The 25,189-nt window shown below is 41.1% G+C and overlaps 1 protein-coding gene across 2 annotated transcripts; it reads right to left on the reverse strand.

Annotated features, from left to right (window-relative positions):
* Window positions 1-205: 205 nt before the first annotated feature.
* On the reverse strand, window positions 206-23,701 carry smc6 (structural maintenance of chromosomes 6). 2 transcript variants are annotated; one of them, XM_083924428.1, is made up of 27 exons: window positions 23,599-23,701; window positions 21,354-21,508; window positions 21,146-21,257; window positions 19,171-19,276; window positions 18,699-18,835; window positions 18,052-18,113; window positions 16,059-16,139; window positions 15,826-15,927; window positions 12,613-12,732; window positions 12,351-12,446; window positions 12,021-12,167; window positions 11,838-11,926; window positions 11,581-11,745; window positions 11,281-11,459; window positions 9,325-9,526; window positions 9,110-9,224; window positions 8,851-9,011; window positions 6,109-6,244; window positions 5,470-5,550; window positions 4,918-5,088; window positions 4,547-4,684; window positions 4,200-4,345; window positions 2,215-2,340; window positions 2,002-2,107; window positions 1,026-1,178; window positions 829-926; window positions 206-338 (listed from the first exon to the last, which is right to left on the reverse strand). In XM_083924428.1, the coding sequence occupies exons 2-27, from the start codon at window positions 21,492-21,494 to the stop codon at window positions 239-241; spliced, it is 3,270 nt and encodes a 1,089-aa protein (XP_083780554.1). In that variant the 5' UTR covers window positions 21,495-21,508; window positions 23,599-23,701; the 3' UTR covers window positions 206-238. The 2 variants fall into 2 exon arrangements, 1 of the variants encoding a protein (XP_083780554.1); XR_014593427.1 differs by lacking the exons at window positions 206-338; window positions 829-926 and having other exon boundaries at window positions 1,040-1,178; window positions 2,219-2,340.
* Window positions 23,702-25,189: the final 1,488 nt, after the last annotated feature.

Raw genomic sequence — 25,189 nt, forward strand, 5'->3', positions numbered from 1 at the left:
ATCCCCTAGAGGCAGCGCTGCTCTTCACGCCCAAACACGCCAAAAAAAGTTTAGCCTGACAAACTAATCAACACCGCCATCCTTTAGAGTCCCCGCTCTTCTCGACACCAGAGCCTTCAGAGTGAAAAATAACAGGAATAAGTTAACATACCTTCTGTCCTGGACATTTACAATACAATTAGGTTTCACAACACCTCCATGGTTTCATCCCAGCAAACAAACAAATGTGAAATAACATTTACAACTCCCACACATCTTCATCCTCCACTGTTTCACCCCGAACTCTTTCTGGATCCTGAAGCCGGTGGATTTTGACGAGGCTGCTCTTGGGCAGGTCGCTGAAAGACACAAACCACGGGAAACATCTGATCAGTCATCAAACTTTACTGACCCTGACCCCACACCGAACAAAGTCTTTGTTAAAGCAAAGAGGAACAACAGGAAACGGCAAAGTATGCAGAAGAATATGGAGGATGTCAATGTGTTTATTTATTTAAAAACCTTATTTCAATTATTTATTAAAATGGCGCTTCAATTATGCCATTAAATCTATTGGCAAAGGATTAGTTACAAATGTTTAAATTATATGTTTTGCTAGAATTTAAATAACTTAATAAACATAACTTATAATGATAGGAAGACATATTTGTAAACAACAAATGGTAGAAGCCAAACTGGTTAAAAATGCATTCAAAATAAACAATTTGAAGACAGAAAATTGAATTAGAAACTGACTACATTAATAATCAGTTTATTACTTGTATTTGTCCAGTTTTATTTAGATGGGTTTTGCATGTAAACAGTGACAAACATTAAGAAGAGCGCCACCTGGTGGTGAGGGGAGTAACGAAGACAAACTGTCGAAGGTGCTGCCGCTCTGACAGCTCCAGGAGGAGATCCAGAGAGATTCTGCGATTGTGCATATCCTACATTTAAAAAAGAAGAGGGAGGTTAATTCAAAGTGAGAGACAATCAAACTTACTTTAATCCTTTTAAACAGATTTCTGATACTTCGGTGCGCTCACCATGTAGACGTCGAACTCATCCAGGCATCTGAAGGGGGACTCGGTGATCTCCCACAGGGAGAGCATGAAGCAGACGGTGGAGAACGAGCGCTCACCACCAGACAGCGACCTCATGTCACTCGCACCATCGTCCTCCCTGCCCGGAGGCGCCACCTTTACGTGCGCCAGAGGAGGTTAGTGCATTACTTGTATAAGATAAGATAAAAAAAACTTTATTGTCTGTCACAAGTGACAGAAATTCGTCTTTGACAGGGCAGGTTCAATATACAAAAAATAAATAAATACGTACAAAACAGACAGTCCCAAACAATGACAATACATTAATGCCAAAAGATGCTGTGCAGTGCAAAGGGGCGACTGAGTGGAGTGAGATGTGTTGCCTATATGTGACTGTTCAGTGTGGTGATGGCAGTGGGGATTTCGTGCCAACGGGACCTTGTAGCGTCGACCTGATGGCAGTAAGTCAAAGGATTGGTGGAGGGGGTGGGTGGGGTCCTGTGTGATTGTATTGGCTTTCCTGACTGACCGGGCGTACAGTTGTGATAGGGGGGTTTGCGGAGAGCCAATTATTTTGCCGGCCTGATTAACGATACGTGCAAGTTTTGTTTTGTGCTCGATGGTGATGGCGAAGGTGTTGTACCAGGCTGAGATGTTGAAAGTGAGTACGGATTCAATGAGTGAACAATAAACCACATTTTATGGAATGTTTATTCTCATAAATTAAAATAAAAGGTACGCTAGTGCAGGTTAGTTCTATGTGAAAGACCTGTCTCCGTATGTGGACGCTACATGGTCACCAGGATACCTGATCCTACTTCAGATGATGATGTGATTTGCTATAACTGGGATTTTTTAAATTAAAACATACGCACTGAATCTATTTCCATTAATAAACAAAGCACAACAAATGTGCTACACAATAATTGCCGTAAAACAAACTTTCGAAATCATTTGAGGACGGATATTTTAGACGTACCGCGATTGAGAGCGTCTCGTTGTTGTGATCAAAAATCATGGAGCCGCAGCAGTTCATCTTTATCAGAAAGTTATTGAAGTATAACTTGCACCTGACGGAGAGGGACCTTCGGGAAGAAGAAGAAGAAGAAGAAAGACTAAGACTTCCCGCTGCCAGTTCATCTCTATAATCATGTATTTCTGGATTGTTTTAAATGAGTAGACCGTTATTTACCTACGCATTATTTTGTATCTGTTCTGCCTCTCTGACATGATGTTGTCAAGTTGATCGATGAACCTCCGCAGATCTCGCACTTGAATGGTTTTCTCTTTGTAGAGCGTGATGATCTCAGCGTACTCCCTAATGAGACACGCGCACACACACACACACACACACACACACACACACACACACACACACACACACACACACACACACACACACACACACACACACACACACACACACACACACACACACACACACACACACACACACACACACACACACACACACACACACACACACACACACACACACACACACACACACACACACACACACACACACACACACACACACACACACACACACACACACACACACACACACACACACACACACATTTGTACTGTTCATAATTTGATAGAATATCATCTGTGACTACCACTGCTGCACTAGCATGTTTTTTTTTTCTTAGACAAAAACCTTTATTTTGAAAAAGCAATAAGCAAAATTAGAGAACAGTAACCATTGTGTCAGAAGAGACGATTTAAACACTGTATTCTTCGGGGTATAGGATTAAAAAATGAACAGGAAGTGTAGAGGTCCTTGCTGTGATTGACTTCAGCACATCTGCGCCCACAGGACATCACCAGTTTCTCACACTGCTCTGGTTTGATCTTGGTCCGTTCTTCTTCAGTCTCTTCCACAGTTCAGTAACTGCAGTGGGTTTGCGACATTAGGATTTCCCAGAGATTCTCTATGGGATGCCTGATGCCCGCTGAAATCAGTCTGGTAAACGACCACATGAAATTGGGATTTGTTTTGATCTTTTTGTTGTTTTGTGTTGTTGTTTTTATCGTGTTTTATGTTTGATATTTGTTGTTTGTTGCGCCTCTTTTACTGTTGGCTGTACACCAAATTGCCCCTTGAGGATAATAAAGATACCTTGAACCTGGAACCCTGGCTAAATACCGTATTTTCCGCACTATCAGGCGCACCTTCAATGAATGGCTAATTTTGAAACTTTTTTCATATATAAGGCGCACCGCATTATAAGGCGCATAGAATAGACGCTACAGTCGAGGCTGGGGTTACGTTAAGGACTGCCTCTAAATTCATTAATGTTAAGTTTGCGTGCTAGCGCCGTTGCCTTCAGTCGAACAGTGATTGTACGGACACTTCTACTTGCTGCTCTCTGTTCAACAACCCACTGTTCAAGTTTGTCGTCCAGCTGCAGCCGTCTTGCTCTGTTCCCTCTAAACTCTGTTTAGTCTTCTTTACTTGGTGCAGGTCGTCTTGTTGCTTCCTTTCATGTTAAACTCTCTGGCTGCTGCTCTATTCCCGTGTTCTACTGCGGGACTAATGGCTTGAGTTTAAGCTCTGTGTCGTAAGCGTGTCTCTTAATAGGAGCCATTTTGGGGTCTTTACACAAACACACACATAGAAATGAAACGGCACGCTTCGCGCAGTCGTATATCTCAACATGCGCCGCGCATTACTTCTTCTACGGGGGAAAATAGAGTTGGCGGCTGCTCACCGTAGTTGCGAGACCTGTTGTGGCTCAATATTGGTCCATATATAAGGAGCACCGGATTATAAGGCGCACTGTCGGCTCTTGAGAAATTTGAAGGTTTTTAATACGGTAATTCAATTTAAAATTAATTGTATTTATAGTGCCAAATCATAACAAAAGTTATCTCAAGACACTTTAGATATAGAGTAGGTCTTGACAACACTCTATAACTTATTTATGATTTACAGAGACTCAACAATTCCTTGACGCGCAACAGAAAGTTGAGATATCTACTGTATAAATCTAGCAACCTTGCACACAACGAGACGAAAACCTTCCTTTATAACAGGCATAAACAAGAAAGGTTAAATAAAATAAAAATAAAAAATCATTATACGTTAAATCTTAATCTATCAAATGAAAATGATAAAGAAAATAATTCTGTCGCACCAATGTTTCCAGAAAGCTTGTGATCTCTCACCTGACCACCTGCTCCTGCTCCCCGTGGTGGCTCTCGTGCACCTGGATTTTCTTCTTCAGCCGAGTGATTTCGCTGTCGATGCTCTTGGGGCTGCATGTCACCTGCTGCCGCTCAGGACTGATCTCTGTAGCTTTGGCCACATATTCCTGTCATCACATGTGAGGGCTGATGACAGTCTGACAACTATGAATGACTCTGGAGGCCGTGAATGTTCCCTTTGGTTGACTTTACTGATCTGTGTAGCTCAGACGGGGATTAATCTAACAGAACACACTGCAGCTAGAAAAGCCTCGGATACATACATATGAGGTAAACAAAACAGCTAACTTAAGTACAGCTCTTGTTACCTGTAACTCTTCTTCTCCTTTGGAAAGATCACTTTTCATATCTTGGATGGTGTCTTTGTGAGTCTTCAGTTTGTTTTCTAAAATCTTTAGAGTTCGTTCATGTTTCAGACGCTCAGCCTCCAGCTTCAGCTGCTCATCCTTTGGGGCAACAATTAATAGAAATAATCAGTTTCACTGTCACTACTTGTCTGAGACACTTACAATCCCAGAGGAATAATAGTGCTGTGAAATCCAAAGCCTTTACTTTCACACAATCATCAAAACATTTGAAATCAAGAGGAGAGAAGTCACATCAGAACTACAGAAACGAGCCTGCGACAGAAACTATTTTTAGCTTCTAAACAAAGTGATGTAACAATGATTCACTGCACCTTCAGCGGCTCGGCGTCTTCAGAAAGCTGATCAACCCGTTCTCTGACAGAAAAGTACTTGGACTCGATGTCCTCTGCTGTTTTCTGATGCTTGTCGAGCTCCATTTTTGCCTCGTGAACAGTCCGCTGCTCCGCCTCGATCTTCTGCTGGTTCTCTCTGGAAACTTCTTCCTGCAACACATTTGTTAACACCGGACATGTGAATCAAGTCTTTTTTTCTTGGGCAAGTCAAGTAAAGTCACTGACCTGCAGTATCAGGTCTTAATGAAGAGAAAAGACACATTTTTAGTACCTGTCTAATTATATTATTGGCCAATTTATCCAACCTGTTTTTAAAGTATGACAATTATTTTGTATTAGAAATATTAAGTGTCAAGTAAAAGCAATCAACTAAAAATTAAATATATAAATATAACTATAAAAGTCTATTTACTTCCCATTTCTTCTCATTCATCACTAAGTGAGTCTTGACATCTCTGGTTAAGACATTAGTAACATAGTCGGTGGTAAGATTAATGTCTGTTTTCAAAGGGGTACAAATAAAATGATCACCAAGGAGCTGATGTCATCGCTTTGCTCCTCTCCGGCCGTCTCCAGCTCACTTATCGTTGCCTTCAACTGGTTCACAGAGACCTGCATCGAAAACATACAAGAAAACTGAAATTATTTCCAATTAACGCTTCATTAAACTACTGTAATATAACAACAATAATAATGGTGTAAAGGTAAAAACATACATAGTGCAGCATTGGGCAGGTCAATTTAAATAAACTCATATAGTTAAAAGTATAAACATAAAGTTTAGGGTTAAAATGTGATGAATACAATTAAAACAATATTTAAAAAGACAAACTTGGGATACCCAAACATATGAGCCAGAATCCTACGTAGGGGAAGGCAGAGCAGAACAGGTGAGTCTTAAGTTTCCGTGTTTTGTTTTGGTGAGAACCTGTTTCAGATGTGCTGTAACCTAGACGTATTAATCTAGATGAATCACGCACAGATGTTATATAATAATCAATCTTTCACTCACACAGAGCGCAAAAAGTACCAGAGAGAAAGCAACAACAGGAGGGAAACAAATGAAAATGCAAAGAGTGTGAAGATAAGAACGAAAAGTAAAGGGAACAGCAGTGCTGTTAAGTTAAACCAGGCTCTGGTACACATCCTGCAAGAGAGCACTTCACTGACCAGAGTCTTCTTCAGGGTCATGACGGTGCTGTTCAGCTCGCTCTCCATGCTGGCGATGTCCTCGGTCACAGAGGTCACGTGGAGCTGAAACCTGGACAGCTGAGCCTGGTGATTCTCCAGGTCTGACTCCAACATACTGTGACAGGAAAGCATCGATTGGATCCCAGATCACAACTTCACACAGTTGGAAATGAACCACATTTACCACTTTTGAGAACTCAAAAACCTCACAGACTCTGTCGAGCAGAAACAGGACGTGCTCCTCTCTGACATAAGCACGTGTAAGCACCAAACGCCATTAATGCAGAAATTTAGAATATTGTATAACAACATAATGGACAATAATATCATGCAGTGCTTCTTTATTTAAATCAACAGTTTGTCATTTGGGGAAATATGCTTGTTCCCTTTCTTGCAGAGACTTATGTTTCTTAATTTAAATTAAACATCTTCCGTGTCCGTATGAAATATCTCTTTACATGTGTGTGATATTCAACTTGTTACAAGTTCATAAATACAAATACTCGATTGTGCTGTTTTCTTATTATACTATATTTAGGCTTTGGGCAGCTGGGGCAACAAGAAAAAGGAGTATATTGGAAAAACGGTTGTCCATGTGCCCAAAAACTAAATATAATATGAGAAGAAAAACTCACATTTCAGTCAAATGGTTAGCCAGATGTCAGGCTTTTTATCCCAGCACTGAACGTCCATAAAGCCAGACTACTTCTAGACAGAGTCAGGCTAGCAGGGGGACACCCTGTTTCTGGTCTTTATGCTGAGCTAAAATAACCGGATGCCTTGAACAGTCATGAGCGTGGTGTCACACTTCCATTTTAGAAGAACTGGTCCTTTAAATAAACTTTATGTACAGACTTGTTTTCATTTAAAATCCACCTGAAGATCTTTTGTTGTTATCAACTTGTTATATTCTCTGGGTTCAAGGTGGTTTGAGATTAAGTGTTTTTGAATGTATTTAATTTCCTGTCTCATCTGCTTCTTTCTCTTTAGATAATGACAGCTACAAGTAGTAATACAGTACCACACTGTGAAAACAGTCCAGTGCATTTTAATTGCCTGATATCAGACAGAACTGTCAAATATTTACACTACGTTTATATCCGTCAATTCGTTGAAGTTGGCAAATTCAAAGGTCTGGACACAGACTCACTCTAAATATTAATTATAGTGTAATAAGCAAAATATAATCCAAGCTCAGAAGCCAACTATTGGCTCCATCTGACTCCTCCAGTCCACACGTCGAAGTGCTCCTGGAGGCTGTGCCATCAGTGTATGAATGAGTATGGGTTAAAGTGCAAGTCCGGCGAAAAGGACCCCAGGGTCTTTTTTTCGACATTAAAAAAGATACATCAAAGAAGCCATCAAGACTGTTTTTTTGTTGATCAACCATGTATAGAGAACGCCTGGAGAGACGCTAACAGCCCCAAAGGGCTAACACTGATTAGCTCGGGGTGGTGCACTGAACACATCCAGAACGGCATTTTTTTACCACTAATATTTCTCAAAATAACACAAACCTCTGCAGTAGTATGATGTATCACACACATTACACATATAAAAAAAAAAAATCACCAACAACGTAGTTAGAGAACCTGGATTTTATTAAAAAGAATCATCCTTGAACTGAACTCCAGTGCATTTGGTAATTGACTTGTATGTACTACCTGTCAACATGGACCTACTGGAGAGGCACAGACTTGAAAAACAGTCTTGTTTAATTAATTCCAGGTTCACTAACGTGTAAGGACACTTATCATGCTACTGTGGAGGTTAGGTGCTATTTTGATCGGTATTAGTGGTTAAAAAAGCCGCTTTGGATGCATTCAGCGCACCACCTTATCAGTGTTAGCCCTTTGGGTCTGTCAGCGTCTCACCAGGCATTCTCCAAACATGGTTGATCAACAAAAAACACTGTCTCGATGGCTTATTTGATGTATTTTCATGCCAAAAAAGACCATGGGATCCCTTTTCGCCGGACTAACCCTTTATTGTGACAGGTAGCGTAAAGGTGAAGTACAAGTCCATGATGTTTCTGTATTAATATTACTGCTGCATCAATGTGTATGTTGCATTTTACTGCTGTAGATGTTTAAGGTTATGCTAACTTTAACTCCCTTATATACTGTTGGTAAGTCTTATCTATAGCAATGCATCATGTTATATGAGATCCTCATATGTTTGTAGTGTCGCTGTTCTGTGAGAGCTGCGTATCTGGAAGTCAAGATTTCATGGTGTCTGACAAACAGCCCTGTTTTCAGCGATGCATTCTCCAGCTGAGGGTTTTAAATAGTTTATTCAGTTTAAGGAGGCGAATAATTCTCTCTACACATAAAGGAACACGTCATCCTTCAGTTTATCACAAAGATTCAATATCAACACATCCTGACATCCATGTTTTTCTCTGGGCAGGATGAGGATGAACAGAACTGAAGTCTGAGATGTAGTGGAGTAGAAGTATAAAGTTAAGCATAAGATGCAAATACTCAAATAAGGCAGCACAAGTATAGCACTTGAGTAAATGTACTCAACTATATTCCATAACTACCTGCTTGTTTTTGCAGGATGAGGAACTGTGCGTTTACCGCAGCTGGTTGAAATTTGTGTTCCAGGTTAAACCACTAAATATGTATCTGTGGATTTATTTTTCTCATCTCATTTCTCTGGTATGTTTTTCGCAGCTTATGCTTTTTGCATATCATCTGATAAAAATAGCTTAGTTACCTTATTTCAGACTCCAGATCACCGCCTAGATATTTGGCCATGTTGTGGTCGGAGGTGTAATAACGGTTTTGGTACACCTGATCTCCTTCAGAGGTGAAGGCTTCACGGCAGTTTTTAGGAGGCCGGCCTTGCTGCATGACCCTCCGTGCTTTGTCTTTTTCCTGTGATGAAACACAAAACGCACTTCAGATACTTCATCTATCCTTAAACAAGTCCAAGTGCAATAATCAGCACAGACTGGCATTAAAGCCGAACTGACTTTGATTATGAGAACTGATTCAATCCCCCTCATATCAATCAGGCAGTTGATGATGACCGGGCTTTGCGCTGTGATTACGTCCAGCACAGACGGGTATTCTGCATGGTGTGCTTTCCTACAACAACAAAGGAAAGCAGAGAAGAACAAAAAATGTAGCTTTAAAATGTGTCAAAAAAAAAAGTCAATGAATCTGAAATGCTGCTGCTGCTGCTGACCGTCCGTGAATGTGGTAAACTTTTTCAGAGAAAGGGCTGACGATGATCTGCGGCCTGTTGCCATTTGGATAATGGCGACACATCAGCTCCTGGAGGACCGCCTCGTCCTTGTAGTTGTCACAGCAGAAAGCCTTCATGAGGCTCCGCAGACAGCTCTCAACGGCTACAGCCAACATGGGATCCTTCAAACTGATGCACGCCCCTGAGAGCAAACAGACCGTCAACTGCAATATTTTCAGTTTAACTAAACTCTTGTCTGCAAATGCATGAGCTGATAGTAAACCAAATGAGCTAAATTTTTAAAGGGTAGTGGGTCATTTAATGGATTTGGTTAAATTATACTTTTACATACGAAATACAGTTCAAAGTTTGACATTTTGGGAAATACATGTATTCGCTTTCTTGACAGGAGTAAGACGAGAAGATCGACTCTCAGGGGGACGCAGCTAGCATGGCTCTGTCAGGATTAATTATTTAATTACCAGGAGGGCAACCAGACTCAAGGAAGTTCATTCTCTCGGGCAAGAAATAACCCGGCTCATAGGCCGAGCAGGCAACGTCTGTGGACGTACAAATCATGTTGATATCATGTATGTTGGGCCAGGCCACAATCTGGACGAACAGACAGACAGCTGCAGGCTATAATCTGGACATCCAGTGACGAGCGGCTAGTCCAAGACGTCTGTTGAAATAAAAAGTTAGTTGATAATACAACGTCCAGAAAAGACATACAGTATAAAACCTTTCATTCTAGCTCCCCTGAGGATGATTTCTGGATGTCTATATGTATTTTTTATTAAAGATTATTTATTTGATTTATTTATTATACAGGACAGACAGGAATAGGGTGAGAAGTTAAGCCATCCGTGAGGAACTCGGAGTAGAGCCGCTGCTCCTTTGCGTTGAAAGGAGCCAGTTGAGGTGGTTCGGGCATCTAGTAAGGACGCCCCCTGGGCGCCTCCCTAGGGAGGTTTTTCCATGCACGTCCAGCTGGGAGGAGGCCTCAGGGAAGACCCAGGACTAGGTGGAGAACTTATATCTCCACACTGACCTGGGAACGCCTCGGGATGCCCCAGTTAGAGCTGGTTAATGTGGCGGGAAAGGGAAGCTTGGGGTCCCCTGCTAAAGCTGCTGCCCCCGCGACCCGACCCCAGATAAGAGGCTGAAGATGAGATGAGATGAGATTAGACAGGAAATGGGGTGAGAGAGAGAGGGGGAGACATGCAGCAAAGGGCCGCAGGTCAGAGTCAAACCTGCGGCCGCTGCCTGGAGGACCTTCAGCCTCTTTACATAGGGTGACTGCTCTAACCACTCAACCACCGGCCGCCCCAGAAATACGTCTTTTTTTACCTTGTGTCACTTTTATATTACCTTCTCTACTTATTAAACAAACAGGATATGATGTGATCATTTGTTCATCATCAGCTTTAGAGATTCTGCCTGGCATATTTTTGTCACATATGTTGCGTCCAGTCTTCATGCTAAGCTAAGCTAACAGCCTGCTGGCTCCTGCTTCACACTGAACAGACAGACAAGAGAGGGATGTTGATCTTTTCATCTAACGCTCAGCAAGAAAGCAAATAAGCATATTTTCCTTTAAGGGGAGGGTATCCCAGGGTCCCCAGGGTCTTTTGTTTCCCAGCTCAATATCCTCAATAATATGACTCATTAAGGAGTCATTTTAAAGGGTTTTATGTTCTCAGCAATGTTTTTCTCCAGGTCAAATGTTCAAGGTATGATTCCCTGGTTCAATATGTTGAAATCACCCATCTACAGTTTATGGCGTACTGATGTATTACTCCTTGAAACTTTCCACTTACCTCTAACGATGCAGTTTATATTAACAGACATGTGACCCTGGGAACATAGGGATGACTCTTCCTTTAAGTACAAACTAATCTCTTTTATAATGCAAAAAGGAAGTCAAGCCAACCCAACACGAGTAAAGAAAGTCACCTATTGGACCAACAGGCCTCTTGAGAAAGTGTCCTGCGGTGTACGCCTCAGCGATCGAAGCCAGCAGGTCAGGTACTTGATCTCCAAACCGCTTCAGTTTGTTTGATCGACTGGCGAGGGCTTGATTCTTCCTCCTCAGCTTGGACCCGTACAAAACCTGGATGTTTCTTTCCTCCAATCTAGTCAAAACAAACAGGTCGGGAACTTTCACTAGAGTGCATATTCTGGGCTGTCACTCAAATTCTACCACATCTCCTTGACCGGCACGTTTACGTGAAAGCACAATATTGTTTCATGTACCTCAGCTTGTCCCGTTCTTCCTTTCCTTTGAAAAGTGCCTGATGTTTGTTTTGGATCTCTTGATTGAGCTGCGAACACGTTTTCTCAAGCTCTGCGAGCTGCTCCTTTAGACTGCAGATTTTCTTCTGCTGTTTCGTATATTCTGTCTCTGCATCGTCGCTCGGGCTGAAAAATACAGCGAGAAGAAGAATATTTCAACTCAATGTATGCATTCGTATGAAGGTAAAGATGTCATTTGAACCGTTTGACTCCCTTACCTTGTTTTTGCCCTGTTAATTTTCTCCTGAAGGAGGTTTTGCTCCCGCTCTGACTGTTTGAGTTTGTTCAGAGCCCGGAAATAAACAAGCTATGGGAAAAGATGATGCCACTTTAACCTATTATAAATAACATGCACCCAATGTACACTTGATACATAAGGTTTCACGTGTCCCAATCAGTACCTCCTGTTCCTTGTGAGCTTTGCTGATGACCTTCACTTGCTCTTTCAGCTTAAGATTGTCCTCTGACAGAGACTCCTGCTCCTTTGTCAGGCTGTCAACTCTGCTTCTGATGCACCGAAGCTTCTCGTCTACTTGTGCGACCTTCGCCTGAGGAAAAGAACAAATGTATCTCTAAGGACAGCGTCTAAAAATCGAAGAATCGAAAAATAGAAGGTGTTTTATTTCAGTGGAGGACATCTCTTATAAACAAGTAAGTAAGTAAGGACAGCCGGTTTATGTGGTAGTGAAGGTTTGAAGGGCAACAACAGAACAGGAGCACTTATGACTCACCTGACAAAGCCGAAGGTTGTCTCGATGTTTGTGATTATTCGCTTCCATCTCAAAGTCCTCCTTCAGCTTCTGTACAAACTGCTCCTTTTCTTTGACCTGAAAGGGACAAAAGAAACGGATCAGCACGGTTATGTCATTGAAAGTTACGAGCCCATTATAAGTAATGTATTCTCTCACTTCGTTTCTTTTCTTTTCATACTTCTGACTATATGTTATTTTCTAAAACGCAGATGAAACTAATTAGACAGTGATAAACTCTTACCAAACACCACGCCATTACTTTCTTCAGATTCTCCAAACGCACCTTCATCTCGCTGAAGGACGGCATATTTTCATACCTCTCTTTCTTCCGTAGAAAGTCTTGCTTCAGGTCCTTGAGAGACTGAACACAAATGTATGCAAGACCTCCAATGATTAGATTTTCTTTGGGCAAAGGAATATAAAGTACATGTTAAATTATTCAGATAAAAACATGTGAGCAGGCAGGCAAGAAAACACAAAGTTAGGAAGAACAAGATCATCTATAAAAGGAGGAGTGTACAGATAGATTGTAGGGATGGGAAGATTAACCGATACGCATCGATACACGGACACGTGCAGGTGAGATGCGAGTGCATTGGTAGAACAGCTGTGAATAGATGCAATTTTGAGGAAAAAATCGAGATGCATCGATTATTAAAAGTTTGCATCGGTAAAATTCGATATTTTAATCATTGAGTGGTTTCTGCATTTTTTTGTACATGTAACAAACCAAATAAGATGTTATTTTTGGACATTTTTACTCTGACTAAACAGGATCTATGTTACGTTAACGTGCACCGCGGATGTATACTATACTATGCGCCTGGGACGTTTTGATGGACGTGCGCATGCTGTTCAAAACAAACATGACGCAGGCGGAGAAAATCTACTCACCTACTACGGATTTTACAAAGAAAAAGGAGAACTTGTCAAGTCAGACGCAATTTGCAAAATGTGCCCTGCTGCTGTACAGTACACAGGGAGCACCACAAACCTCATTAGTCACCTGAAGCGACGGCACGGTGTGACCGTGGCCTCCGCCAGTAACCCGGCATCCCCCGCCGTGGAGTCAGATGTGGCGACTACGTCCAAGAGCGGTGAGCGACACATTGAAAACTTTTTCCATGCTCCGCTGGCTAACAGCTCCGCTCGTGCAAAGACGATAAATGGCGCTATAGCCATCTTTATTTGTAAAGATATCCAGCCTTACAGTGTGTTTAGCATTGCAGGTGACATTGTTACGGCACAACGCAATTTACTTCACCCTGATCATGTCGATCAGCTCATATTCCTGAAGAAAAATCTGAGCGTAGAACACCTGGCTTAAATGACTGACCGTTGTGCAGTTGTGCACTATTCTGGATGGCCACAAGGTGTTCTGTTGACACCATTTTCTTTTGATTCAATAAATAATTTGCACATGTTTGTTTATTCTCACAACAGATAAGCTAAGTTACTGATACGACTGTTTCAACGTGACACTGGTGTTTGTTTACAACAGCATATGACTGCTGAATCTAGTTTACATGTTTCCTTTTGTAAGAAGCTATGGAAGACCTTTGTTGTGAGAGGGTAATTTATTTTCTTTCTTTTTTCTTTACTTACTTTACTCACTGGTGAGTTGAAAGAGTGCTAAGCACATCTAAGCTGAGCTTCATCTTGCATTTAATTGTTTTTGTTAATAATGAACATGTTGTAATGTTTATACAGAACTTGTTTGTGAGAGATCTTTTATTTGATTAATAAATAATCAAACTCATTGAATTGTGCAGTGCATGATGATTGACTTGTGAATCGTGTCGCATCGAATCGTACTTTGTTGAATCAGATTTTGTTGAATCGCAGTGCATCGTGATTGAGTTGTGAATCGTATCGTATTGCATCGGTAGGTGCTCCATATGTATCATAAATGCATCAGATTTGGGACAGTGTATCGAGATGCGTATCGTATCGGCCTCATGCCAGAGATGCCCAACCCTAATAGATTGAGTGTACAGCTAACAAAATGAATGGTGTAAGACCCAAGACCCTCCAAAGAAAACACGTGTTTTGAGACGCTTTTTAAAGACATGCACTGATATGGTGCTAATATCCAAGCATGGATTGATTGCTGTGCAGGTTTTTTGCTGGTTGGCTTTCACCTGCAAAATGTTACTGGAAGAGACACATACGGACCATGAGGTAATGCAAAATGGCCACAAAGAAATATAAAATTAACACAGAGACACAAAAAGACCATAAGGAGAACCAAAAAGACCACAATGAGACATGAAATCACCACAAAGAGATCAAAAACACTACGAAGAGACACAAGGCCACAAAGAAACACAAAAAGACCACAAACAGACACAAAATAACCATAAAACGACACAAAATTACCACAAAACAACACAAAATGACCAGACACAAAAAGACCATAAGGAGAACCAAAATAACCACAAAGAGACCAAAAAGACTACAAAGAGACACAAACACTACAAAGAAACACAGAAAGACCACAAAGAGACACAAAATAACCATAAAACGACACAAAATTACTACAGAACGACACAAAAAGACTATGAAGAGACACAACAAGACCATAAAATGACACAAAAAGACCACAAAGAAATATAAAACGATAACAAGGAGACACAAAATGACAAGGTGACAGAAAATGAACACAAAAAATTAACACAGAGAGGTAAAAATGACAAGACACAAAAAGACCATAAGGAGAACCAAAATAACCACAATGAGACATGAAATCACCACAAAGAGATCAAAAACACTACAAAGAGACACAAAAATACTACAAAGAGACACAAGGCCACAAAGAAACACAAAATAACCACAGAGATGCAAAATGACCTGACACAAAAAGACCATAAGGAGAACCAAAATAACCACAAAGAGACACAAAATAGCCATAAAATGACACAAAATGACCAGACACAAAAAGACTATGAAGAGACACAAGACCATAAAATGACACAAAATTACAACAAACACAATTTACCACAAAAAGACACCAAAGAAACACAAAAAGACCACAAAGAGACACAAAAAGACCACAAAGAGACAAAATAACCATAAAATGACACAAAATTACCACAGAGACACAAATTACCACAAAACGACACAAAAAAGACCACAAAGAGACACAAAATAACCATAAAACGACACAAAATTACAACAAAACGACACAAAATGACCTGACACAAAAAGACCACAGAGACACAGAACCATACAAAGATGTATGCCATCCATCCATGACCGTGAGAAGATCACTTGAAGCACTTACACTTGAGCTTCCAGTGAGTTTAACTAAAAAGAAAACACCATCCTTCAAGTAAATATTAACATTCTCTCAAGTCTCATTAAAATGTCCTGGTTGCCATCATGTGACACCGACACGTGTAAATCCCTGGAGTGGCGCTGAAAGAGCCGGTGTGATAAATGATGAATACAGTACCTCCTCTTGCCTCTCCACCTGCTGTCGCGTCACGGTCTTAGTGAGCTTGATGTGGTTATAATCTCTCTTCATCTGTTCCAGCAGAGTTGCTTTCATGAAGAACTACAAACCGCAAAAGCAGCAAAGTGGCAGAAGACGTGGAAATATAATATAGAATATAGACGGTAACGTCTCTCAATACACATGTAATCTTAATATTTGAAGCTCAACCATAGACACTGGCTGCGTTGTACCTTATACTTGTCCGATTCACTTTTTGAGTGCAGGAACTGTTTACTCATTTCTTGGCTGAGGATGGACACCGGGTTATCCAACTGGAACACACAAAACAAACGTGCTGCTCAGGCTTTTTAGGCATGATTGTGTCGCTGTTACACCATTTTGAAAAGGTCAGTAAATAAAACGAGTGCATTCACTGGAAGTTTAGCTCAGGTTTTATCTCAAGTAGGTTTTTTCACACACAAGGAACTTGTTTTGGTATTTTGGTGCATTAGGTTCCCAACAAACGTAGTGAGAGAAAGGAAAAAACATACGCGCAAAAGTTAAGAATCCTAAGTGTAAAATAGAAATTTACAATACAAATATGCAAAATACAGCTGTTTTAAAAGTTATAATACATAACATTTCATGTATTTCTAATTGGTTAAGTTCATTTCTTCATTTCATTTGTCCCTGTCGGGGTTGCGGGGGGCTGGAGCCGATCCCAGCTGACATCGGGCGCGAGGCGGGGTACACCCTGGACAGGACGCCAGTCTATCACAGGGCACATAGAGACGAACAGAGACAGACAACCATTCACACCTACGGGTGATTTAGAGTCATCAATGAACCGAACACGTGCATGTCTTTAAAGAGTGAGTTAAAACAATGATCATATGACCCACTAATGAAGTTTGAGTGTCTGTGGCGACATTCCTTCGCTATATTCAAATGTGGCGCCATGTTAGTGACATGTTTACATCAGTCAGCAGTGGAGCTCGTCACTGCCGATTATGCTGCGTTCACTTGTACCCAGAAAATGGGGAACTTTCAACTCGGAGTGGTCAATATGACGATATTAGATGGTGAGGGATTAGTACGTGTTGATGATCTGCCAAAGCATCGTAGCATCATCTATACGGCACATTCTATCAACTGCTGTTCTCTGCTCTGCACAGACGCGTCGGGTTTGTTTTTGTTTTGTTATTAAATGTCAGCCACATGCACCGCCCTAAAGACAAACTCATCAATCATAGGGAACTACAGGCAGTGACGAGGATTTCTCATCCCTTATCCTGTTTAATTCAGAGAGTAGTGGGAAGTGTTGGATGAAAATCTAAATAGAACGGAGGAGTTACACTGTGTCCTATCAGAAAGCGAGCGTCAGACTCTCCTGTCGCATCGACTGTGTGGCACAAGCTGTAAAATATGCGCCTTAAAAGGATTACATATCCCGTGTCCCAGCGGACTCCTAATGTGTTTAACGAGGAGGCAGCGCAGTCACTTCACAGAGGCCGCCTTCTGCCCGAACCTGCCACACACACACACACACACACACACACAGTCACACAAGGTTTGAACATTGAATGGTAACACAACAAACCTTTTCAACCTAAACAGTCTGCTGAGAGGGAAACAGTGAAGAGACCAGCCACACCGCAGCCGACAGAGGCAACAGGTGCTTTAAGCAGCTTTTTGTTACATGTCCATTGTACTCGGCACACGGATTCAAATCTGTTCAGAAAGCTTCTTCGGCCTAAAAGCTCTGTGGTATATTTTCTCTTTTAGGGCTTTGTTTTTACATAGGGAAACACTTTGGTTACACTGTTCAGTAACTTGCCAAATCGCTAAAAATCAATGTAAAAACTGTGATAAAATCGTGATTTTACTGTAAAAAAAAATCATAGAGGAGGATCAACAGACATATGGAGCATGTGAAGGCATCCCACAGCATCGTGGAGGTGAGAGCTGCGGATCTACTGACGTCAAACAGTCGACACCGTACTCTGGGAGATGAGGTCCTGGAGGCTCGCCTGTAGTTACATCTTATCACCAAAGGGGTCGCTAGAAACAACGTAGCTCAATTCTTACGGATTACAACTTTATCCCCAAAGCAATTTCAGTCAAAAGCAACTTTTGACACTTTTGACTGAAATTGCTTTGGGGTTAACGATGACCTGGACAAATGAGAATATTCCCAGGCTCATTACAACTTTAAAGAATTAAAGGGCTGTTAAGTGTTAGTACCTGGATGTTAAAGTGGTCTAAAATGGTGGTCAGCTCCTCCTTTTTGTTTGAGATAAGTTGTCCTGAAATTCAAGATAAGAAAAGGGGTTACCCATCTCGCTGTTAATACAAAAACGCAACACTTCCTGTATCTGTTTCCACTTCAGAACAACAAGAGGTTGAAAATAGCATGAGTTTACTGTTGAATTTATTAAATTAAAGCAATTGGAAACATGAATCAGGATACGTTGGCATTAACATAATGTAAAGGCATGAAACAAGCTATCTGAATACACATCATCTTGAGCATTTTTCCGTTTCCTGACTGAAACAGCAGAAGTGTGAAGCATGACCACAGCTGATACAACCAGATACACACACTTCTCATGAAAACTTCTCCTAACTGGTGCTGGCGAGTGCAACGTCCAACTTTCCTTTATGCACAAAATAACTCAGTGACATTTACAGCACGGGGAAAAACACCAGTCCGAGTGTGAAGGTAAATACGCCTCACACTTACATTTACACTTGGACAGACGGTGCAAAACAGTGAAGCGGTGCCATGCGTGTAACGTAAACGCATGCAGGTTTATAGAGGAACATTCCTGACTGAGAGTGAAGAATGTATACAGGGGGAGTTTATCATCTGTTAACTCAGGAACAGTCACCTGTTATGCTCTTCAGTCTGCAGGTTCGAGATCCATCAGTAGAGATCCGGTGCTCGATGGAGATGCAGTCGCCGTAAACGTGGCCTTTATAAGCATCGGGCCCTCTGTTTCTCAGGTTAACTGTTATATCTGCAGAGCTGGAGAGCACACCATCACTGTTATGGTATTCAAGGACCAGTGGCAAAGAAAATTACTTTTTTTCTTAACAACACAATACAGTCCAAAGACATGCACGTGTTCATTGATGACTCTAAAATTGCCCGTAGGTGTCAATGTGAATGGTTGTCTGTCTCTGTTTTTCTCTTTGTGCCCTGTGATAGACTGGCGTCCTGTCCAGGGTGTACCCCGCCTCACGCCTGATGTCAGCTGCGATCGGCTACACCCCCCACCCCCCGCGACCCCGACAGGGATAAGAAGTTGAAGATGAATGAATGAATGAATAAGGATACTAACTGTGTGTACTCTGACTTACTTTTCGTTGGTCTTCACAAAGTCCTTCAGCGACACTCCTCTGTTAGTGGCTGTGGCCTTTCCACCGAGGCCTACAATCAACGCAGTCAGGATCGCACTTTTCCCACCTGAGAATTAAATTGGGAACGAACGCTGAGGACGAGGGATTAAATCACTGCATGCAAAGTAAAGCACAATCAGGCAGAACTAAAGAAGCAATTAAAAAACAATGACCTGTGCTCAGTAATCACATGGGGAGGATGTTTTTAAACAAACACATTAAGTTACATGATTATTTAACTAAATGTTAAGCTGCTTTCATAGATTAGTTAGTGTTATTTTCACTCTGGAGATTAATTCACTTATACAGAAGCATTCTTAAATATATTATGTCCATTAAACAAAGCATATGTGTGGAAATGACTGCGATGCAACAGACGTGTCCCCTAGAAAGACCATAAAAACATTAGATTGACTAAAAACATCTTATTCAGACACTGATTATTCTATTGCTCTACTACGAGGGGACAGTTCCAGCTTTTCACGTGTGGAGATTCAGATTGGTTCTGGTCATTTGTACAGTAAAGAATAATGATAACTGAAATGATTAGGGTGAGAAGTTCAGCCATCCGTGAGGAACTCGGAGTAGAGCCGCTGCTCCTTTGCGTTGAAAGGAGCCAGTTGAGGTGGTTCAGGATCATCTAGTAAGGATGAACCCTGGGTGCCTCCCTAGGGAGGTGTTCCAGGCACGTCCAGCTGAGAGGAGGCCTCGGGGAAGACCCAGGACCAGGTGGAGAGATTAGATCTCCACACTGGCCTGGGAACGCCTCAGGATCCCCCAGTTAGAGCTGGTTAATGTGGCCCGGTAAAGGGAAGTTTGGGGTCCCCTGCTATAGCTGCTGCCCCCGATACCTGACCCCGGATAAGTGGATGAAGATGAGATGAGATGAGATGAGATGAGATGAGATGAAATTATAACTGTATAATTTACATTCTGTGTGCTTGATTTGCTGAAGATGAGCAGCTAGTTTTACTGCGGTGTGCTAAACTAGAACCAGTTGTGGCTGCAAATCCTGTTTATTAGCATTATCACGTCGCCTTGGTTTAAAGGGAGTACATGCTGTGGATCTGTCAGCCCGACAGGGTTGGGAAGTGTTTAACACAAAAGCCGAAGACAACAGCAGATCAATGCAGACATTAAAGGTTGAATACAGAGAATGAGCAGAACACCGCCATCTAGTGTCTCAAGATTCAGCAGCAACAACAAAAAATAATTCCAGCAGCCGGGTTGCCAGGTTTGTTGCCGAGTGTGTCAAGCGATCGGCCTGCTCCATGTCAAGTGATGACTCACACGGGGTAACGACTAATTTGGACTAACCAATTAATTTTACAACAGTATTTAACGTAAGCCAGTCTTCAACTGGAAGTCTTTCTTTGAGTGGGGTGTATTCGATTAGCTAGTACACACACACACACACACACACACACACACACACACACACACACACACACACACACACACACACACACACACACACACACACACACACACACACACACACACACACACACACACACACACACACACACACACACACACACACACACACACACACACACACACACACACACTTTCTGTAGCAAAAACAGACAACCCTGGCAACACCCAATGCCGGCCGCTATTGGCTGCTACAATTTAAACAGAACGTGACAGAAAGGGAAGTTTGGGGTCCCCTGCTAAAGCTGCTGCCCCCGCGACCCGACCCCGGATAAGCGGTTGAAGATGAGATAAGATGAGATGAGATGAGATGAGTGACAGAAAGTCATTGTCAAACCCGTAAAAAAAGTATTAATTCAGACTAAATATATTTTTATGGAGAAGCAATACTTTCATTCTGTACCCCTCAAAACGCCCCGTGGGTGTATTATCTGTTTTTTTAAATGTAGCTTTTAATAAAGTTTCTACCTATTCAACTTTTAACAAACCCGGTTCTTACTTCCGTTGTTGCCGACAATGAAATTGACATTGGACCCGAACTGGAACGGGCCGAGCAGATGATGGCACATGAAATTCTTCAGAGTGATGCTCTCAATGACGCCGATGTCTCCCTGGAAACACATGAAGCAAACAGCATTCGACCATTAACGAGCCGGAGAGGAGTAAAGGACAAAGGAACTGGTGCTTCATGGAGGGGGACGACTCACTGTGGCAGAGGGAGGGAAGCTGCTGCAGGACGGTCTCTGGTGGTTCGAATCCTCCGGTGCGTCTCGGATACCCACAGCTGTCACTCTGCGGCTCTTGACAGCTGTCGCATCGCTGGTCACTTTGCCTTTCCTCTTACTCATTTTGAAACAAGTCACTGAAAATAGAATGAACAGGAAACTCTGAGAGAGAATGAGACCTTTTAGATCACATGATCGGTTTCAAGAGCGGTTTCACTTGAACAGTACACGTGTAAATGGTAAATGGACTTGTACTTATATAGCGCCTTTCTAGTCTTCTGACTACTCAAGGTGCTTTCACAGTGTTTGTCACATTCACCCGTTCACACAGACATTCACACTGATAACAGTGGACATCTACATACCATCTAATGTAACCATTCACACCACATTCACAAACACATGCACAGCACAGGGAGCGATTCAGGGTTCAGTGTCTTGCCCAAGGACACTTCGACATGCAGACCAGGGGAGCTGGGGATCGAACCGCCGATCACTCAAACAGCCGCCCCTGCATGTGTATGTTTGTACACTTTGTTGTTCGGTTTGTACGTCTGCGATTCATTTTTTTACCTACAATATAAATAATATATAAATATAGTAAATATAAATAAATATACATAGTGATTATTTATATTTATATATTTACTTAAATTTTGTACTTCTGTACAATTTTGAGGTACTTTTACTGTACTTGTATTATTATATTATATATATATTTAGTATTCAATTTTCCATTTTACGCTACTTTGTATTTCAGCTCTACTACCTCAATAATTATTTCATAGCTTTCGTTACTTGAGACACTCAAACTCAAACTCAGAAAAGTATTAATAATACAAAATATTGAACAACAATGTGATATATTTCTAGAGATTAAGCACACAGCAGAACATAAAGTAGCTGAAATTACCTGTGATTAGATTTTATGATTTATTTGCACTTCCTTTTTTAAAAAGGGCAGAAAAGTAAAATACATGTGCGGGTGAGGTAGAAGCCACCACAGCTTAACTACAAACCTCACCTAAAAGAAAGGGAAAAGTTATAATGTATACATATACTCAAATGATATATGTAAAAATGAATAAAAACCATAAAAATAATGATGCAACCCAAAATATCAATTAGCATGCATATCTTTTGTAATGTATTCAGATTTTGAATAATTATAATCCAGTGAAAGTTTTCTGAAATGAGCCATTTTGCATAATTATCGTTATTTTATGTATCTTCTTCCAGAGAGTCCTGGTCCAAACAGTGAGTAAAAATAGTTCTCACGTTTGAGCACATACAATACATAAAGGCAGCACAAGGGAAATGAATAAGAGGTGCATGCATACATTAGATAGCTATCACACATTCCTCCAGAGTCAAAGATTACGTGACACATGAGCTTTAAACGTGTTCAAAGAAGGGAGCACTTCAGAGGTAATGGTGTTTGGAAACTCAGGGCGAACAAACTTTACGTTTAACCAAGTTAAATCAAGTTATAAAACTTTAGTCTTGGACCTTTAAGTACATTTTAATGTAATATGTTTTTATTTTTTACTTAACTAAGCTTCTGAATGGAGGAGTTTTACTATTTTGTATTTCTTTTTACACTGTTTTACACTTTTCTTCTTTTACTCAAATTAAAAACCACAGCAAACAATCATGTTTTGTGATCAACAGAGGACAATGACTGGACGAGACTTCCAGTTCCTCCTTTTGTGAAACTATATTCAGAAATGTACAAATGTACTTTAACTGCAGGGCAATAAGGGAAGATAATGAATATCGTACAATGCAATTACAGAAACTGGTTTTACAATATGTGGAGGTGTTGTCTCCGAGCCAGGGTGCAACCTGCCTGAAACCGTCTGTATCAACAAAGACACATTTATTGCAGGTTTTTTGTTTCCAAATGTGTTCTAACCGGTTCATACTGGTAAAATAAGTTGTGTTAGGCCTAAATTAACCTATTTAAATGAGTTTATATGGACACGATGTAGCTTTTAAATCCCTATTCTGTGTCAAATCAGTTCTGAGATACAGTATATATTATTCAAAGTCATGTGGACATGGTGCACACTCACCACTCTGCAGTATTCACACACTGGAGTCAGTGAGGAAAGCACCAACACACCAAAGAGCAGCCCCCACCCCCCACAGAGCAACAGGTGAACCGTCCAAACACCCCAAACTTCGGGTAAACAAATATGACAAGCTCGTCATAAACTTCTCCTACCATGGTGCGAGTGTGTGCAGCCTGCAGAGACACGGGGACACAGCGCAGCGTTGGTGTGAGCACTTCCTGGTGTGGTGTTGTGAAGTGTAGTGACAGACGTGGGTGTCGCTTCACCTCCAAACACGGAACCGGAACCGAAAGCGTAAAGCGCGATTGGCTCCCTGCAGCTGCCGACGTGCGCGCGCTACGTCTGGACTTTAAATCTTAAAAGTTTTTTTTTTTTTTTTTTAATGAAAAGTACAAGAATATGGTTTTTAACCAATTCAGACTACTACACAAAAGTCTGCTTGATGTTTCGCATGTTTATGTTTCGATGCATTATTAATCCCTTGTGACATTAATGCACGTGAAGCCTTTAAAACCCCAGGGGTGCCCCCCCCCCCCACCCCACCCCCGCCGCCTCTTCACCCTGGACCATAACGATGATGGGTCGCCTGCAACAAACACGCAGGTGAGGAAAGCCACTCATGTGTGATAATGTATCGTGACAACTATGAGTAAGTCAAAGGAAATGCGCGTGCAGTAGGCCTGTGACAATGTGGCGCGCGCGTGTGTGCGCGTGTTTCAATCATTACCACCATTACCTTTGCACGAGGAGCTGGACTTGCAGTAAAGGACACAAACAAACAAATGAAAGTGATGACAACGCATTTTAAACGCGGTCAAAGGCTTTTTTTTAATTGGTTATTTTGTTTTTTTTTACAACAAAGTTTGATGGAAAAACTCTTTATGCAAACAGTAATTTGATTTAAATTATATTCAAATTGCAACAAAGACGTAACTTGCAAATTCATACTAATATATTACCTCAAAACCGACACCTGCTGAACCAACGGGTAAGCATTTAACCTTATTTTATCTCCTGGTGCAGGGCCAGAACCACACTGGTACCGATTACAGGGGCAAAGGTAAAACTTGTGAGTTGGAACAGAAATGGACCTTTTGTGTGGTTTTAAAATGCAAAGCTACTCCGAAGGCTGTTTCCCTAAACAATTAGATTTTATTTACAGTGCCAAATCATAACAAAAGTTATCTCAAGACACTTTACATATAGAGTAGGTAAAGACCACACTCAACATAGACCCAGCAATTTCCCCATAAGCAGCAACAAATCGTACTATCTTTAATTATAATTATTATTATTGTAATTTATAATATACAGCATTAATCCAGCAATCGTGTGCACACAGTGGTGACGAAAACTTTCCCTATAACAGGCAGGAACATAAGACAGACCCAGCTCTGTGGAGGACGTACATCTGTCTGCACCGGTTGGGATCATTATTAAATATTCTTTAATGAATATTTAACATCATTATACAATACGACACAATGACAATCAACTCTAAATTAACACTGAGAAAATAAAGATGAATTAAAATAGATGAATAAACATTTTATAGTAATTACTGACCATTTAAAAAAAGAATAAATAAAAAATGAAATGAATAGCTAAATTCTACTGTATGTTAAGTATCAGTTTCTTATCATTAAAATACATTTAAAAATAGCTGCACGGCACCATTTCATTATCACCGTAAGCCTCGTTTTCTGCACTATATGAGATGTAAAGTTTTCATATCAGTGTAAA

The sequence above is a fragment of the Echiichthys vipera genome (genome assembly GCF_963691815.1).
Source record: "Echiichthys vipera genome assembly, chromosome: 12".
Taxonomy (NCBI): Eukaryota; Metazoa; Chordata; class Actinopteri; order Perciformes; family Trachinidae; genus Echiichthys; species Echiichthys vipera.

Excerpts from the sequence above, each read along its gene's own strand:
- smc6 (XM_083924428.1), bottom strand. The coding sequence starts at position 21,494 with ATGAGTAAGAGGAAAGGCAAAGTGACCAGCGATGCGACAGCTGTCAAG. Across the intron at positions 18,836-19,170 it reads TTTGTGAAGACCAACGAAAA|CTCTGCAGATATAACAGTTA; the intron begins GTAAGTCAGAGT and ends TGTGCTCTCCAG. Across the intron at positions 15,928-16,058 it reads GTGAATCGGACAAGTATAAG|TTCTTCATGAAAGCAACTCT; the intron begins GTACAACGCAGC and ends TGCGGTTTGTAG.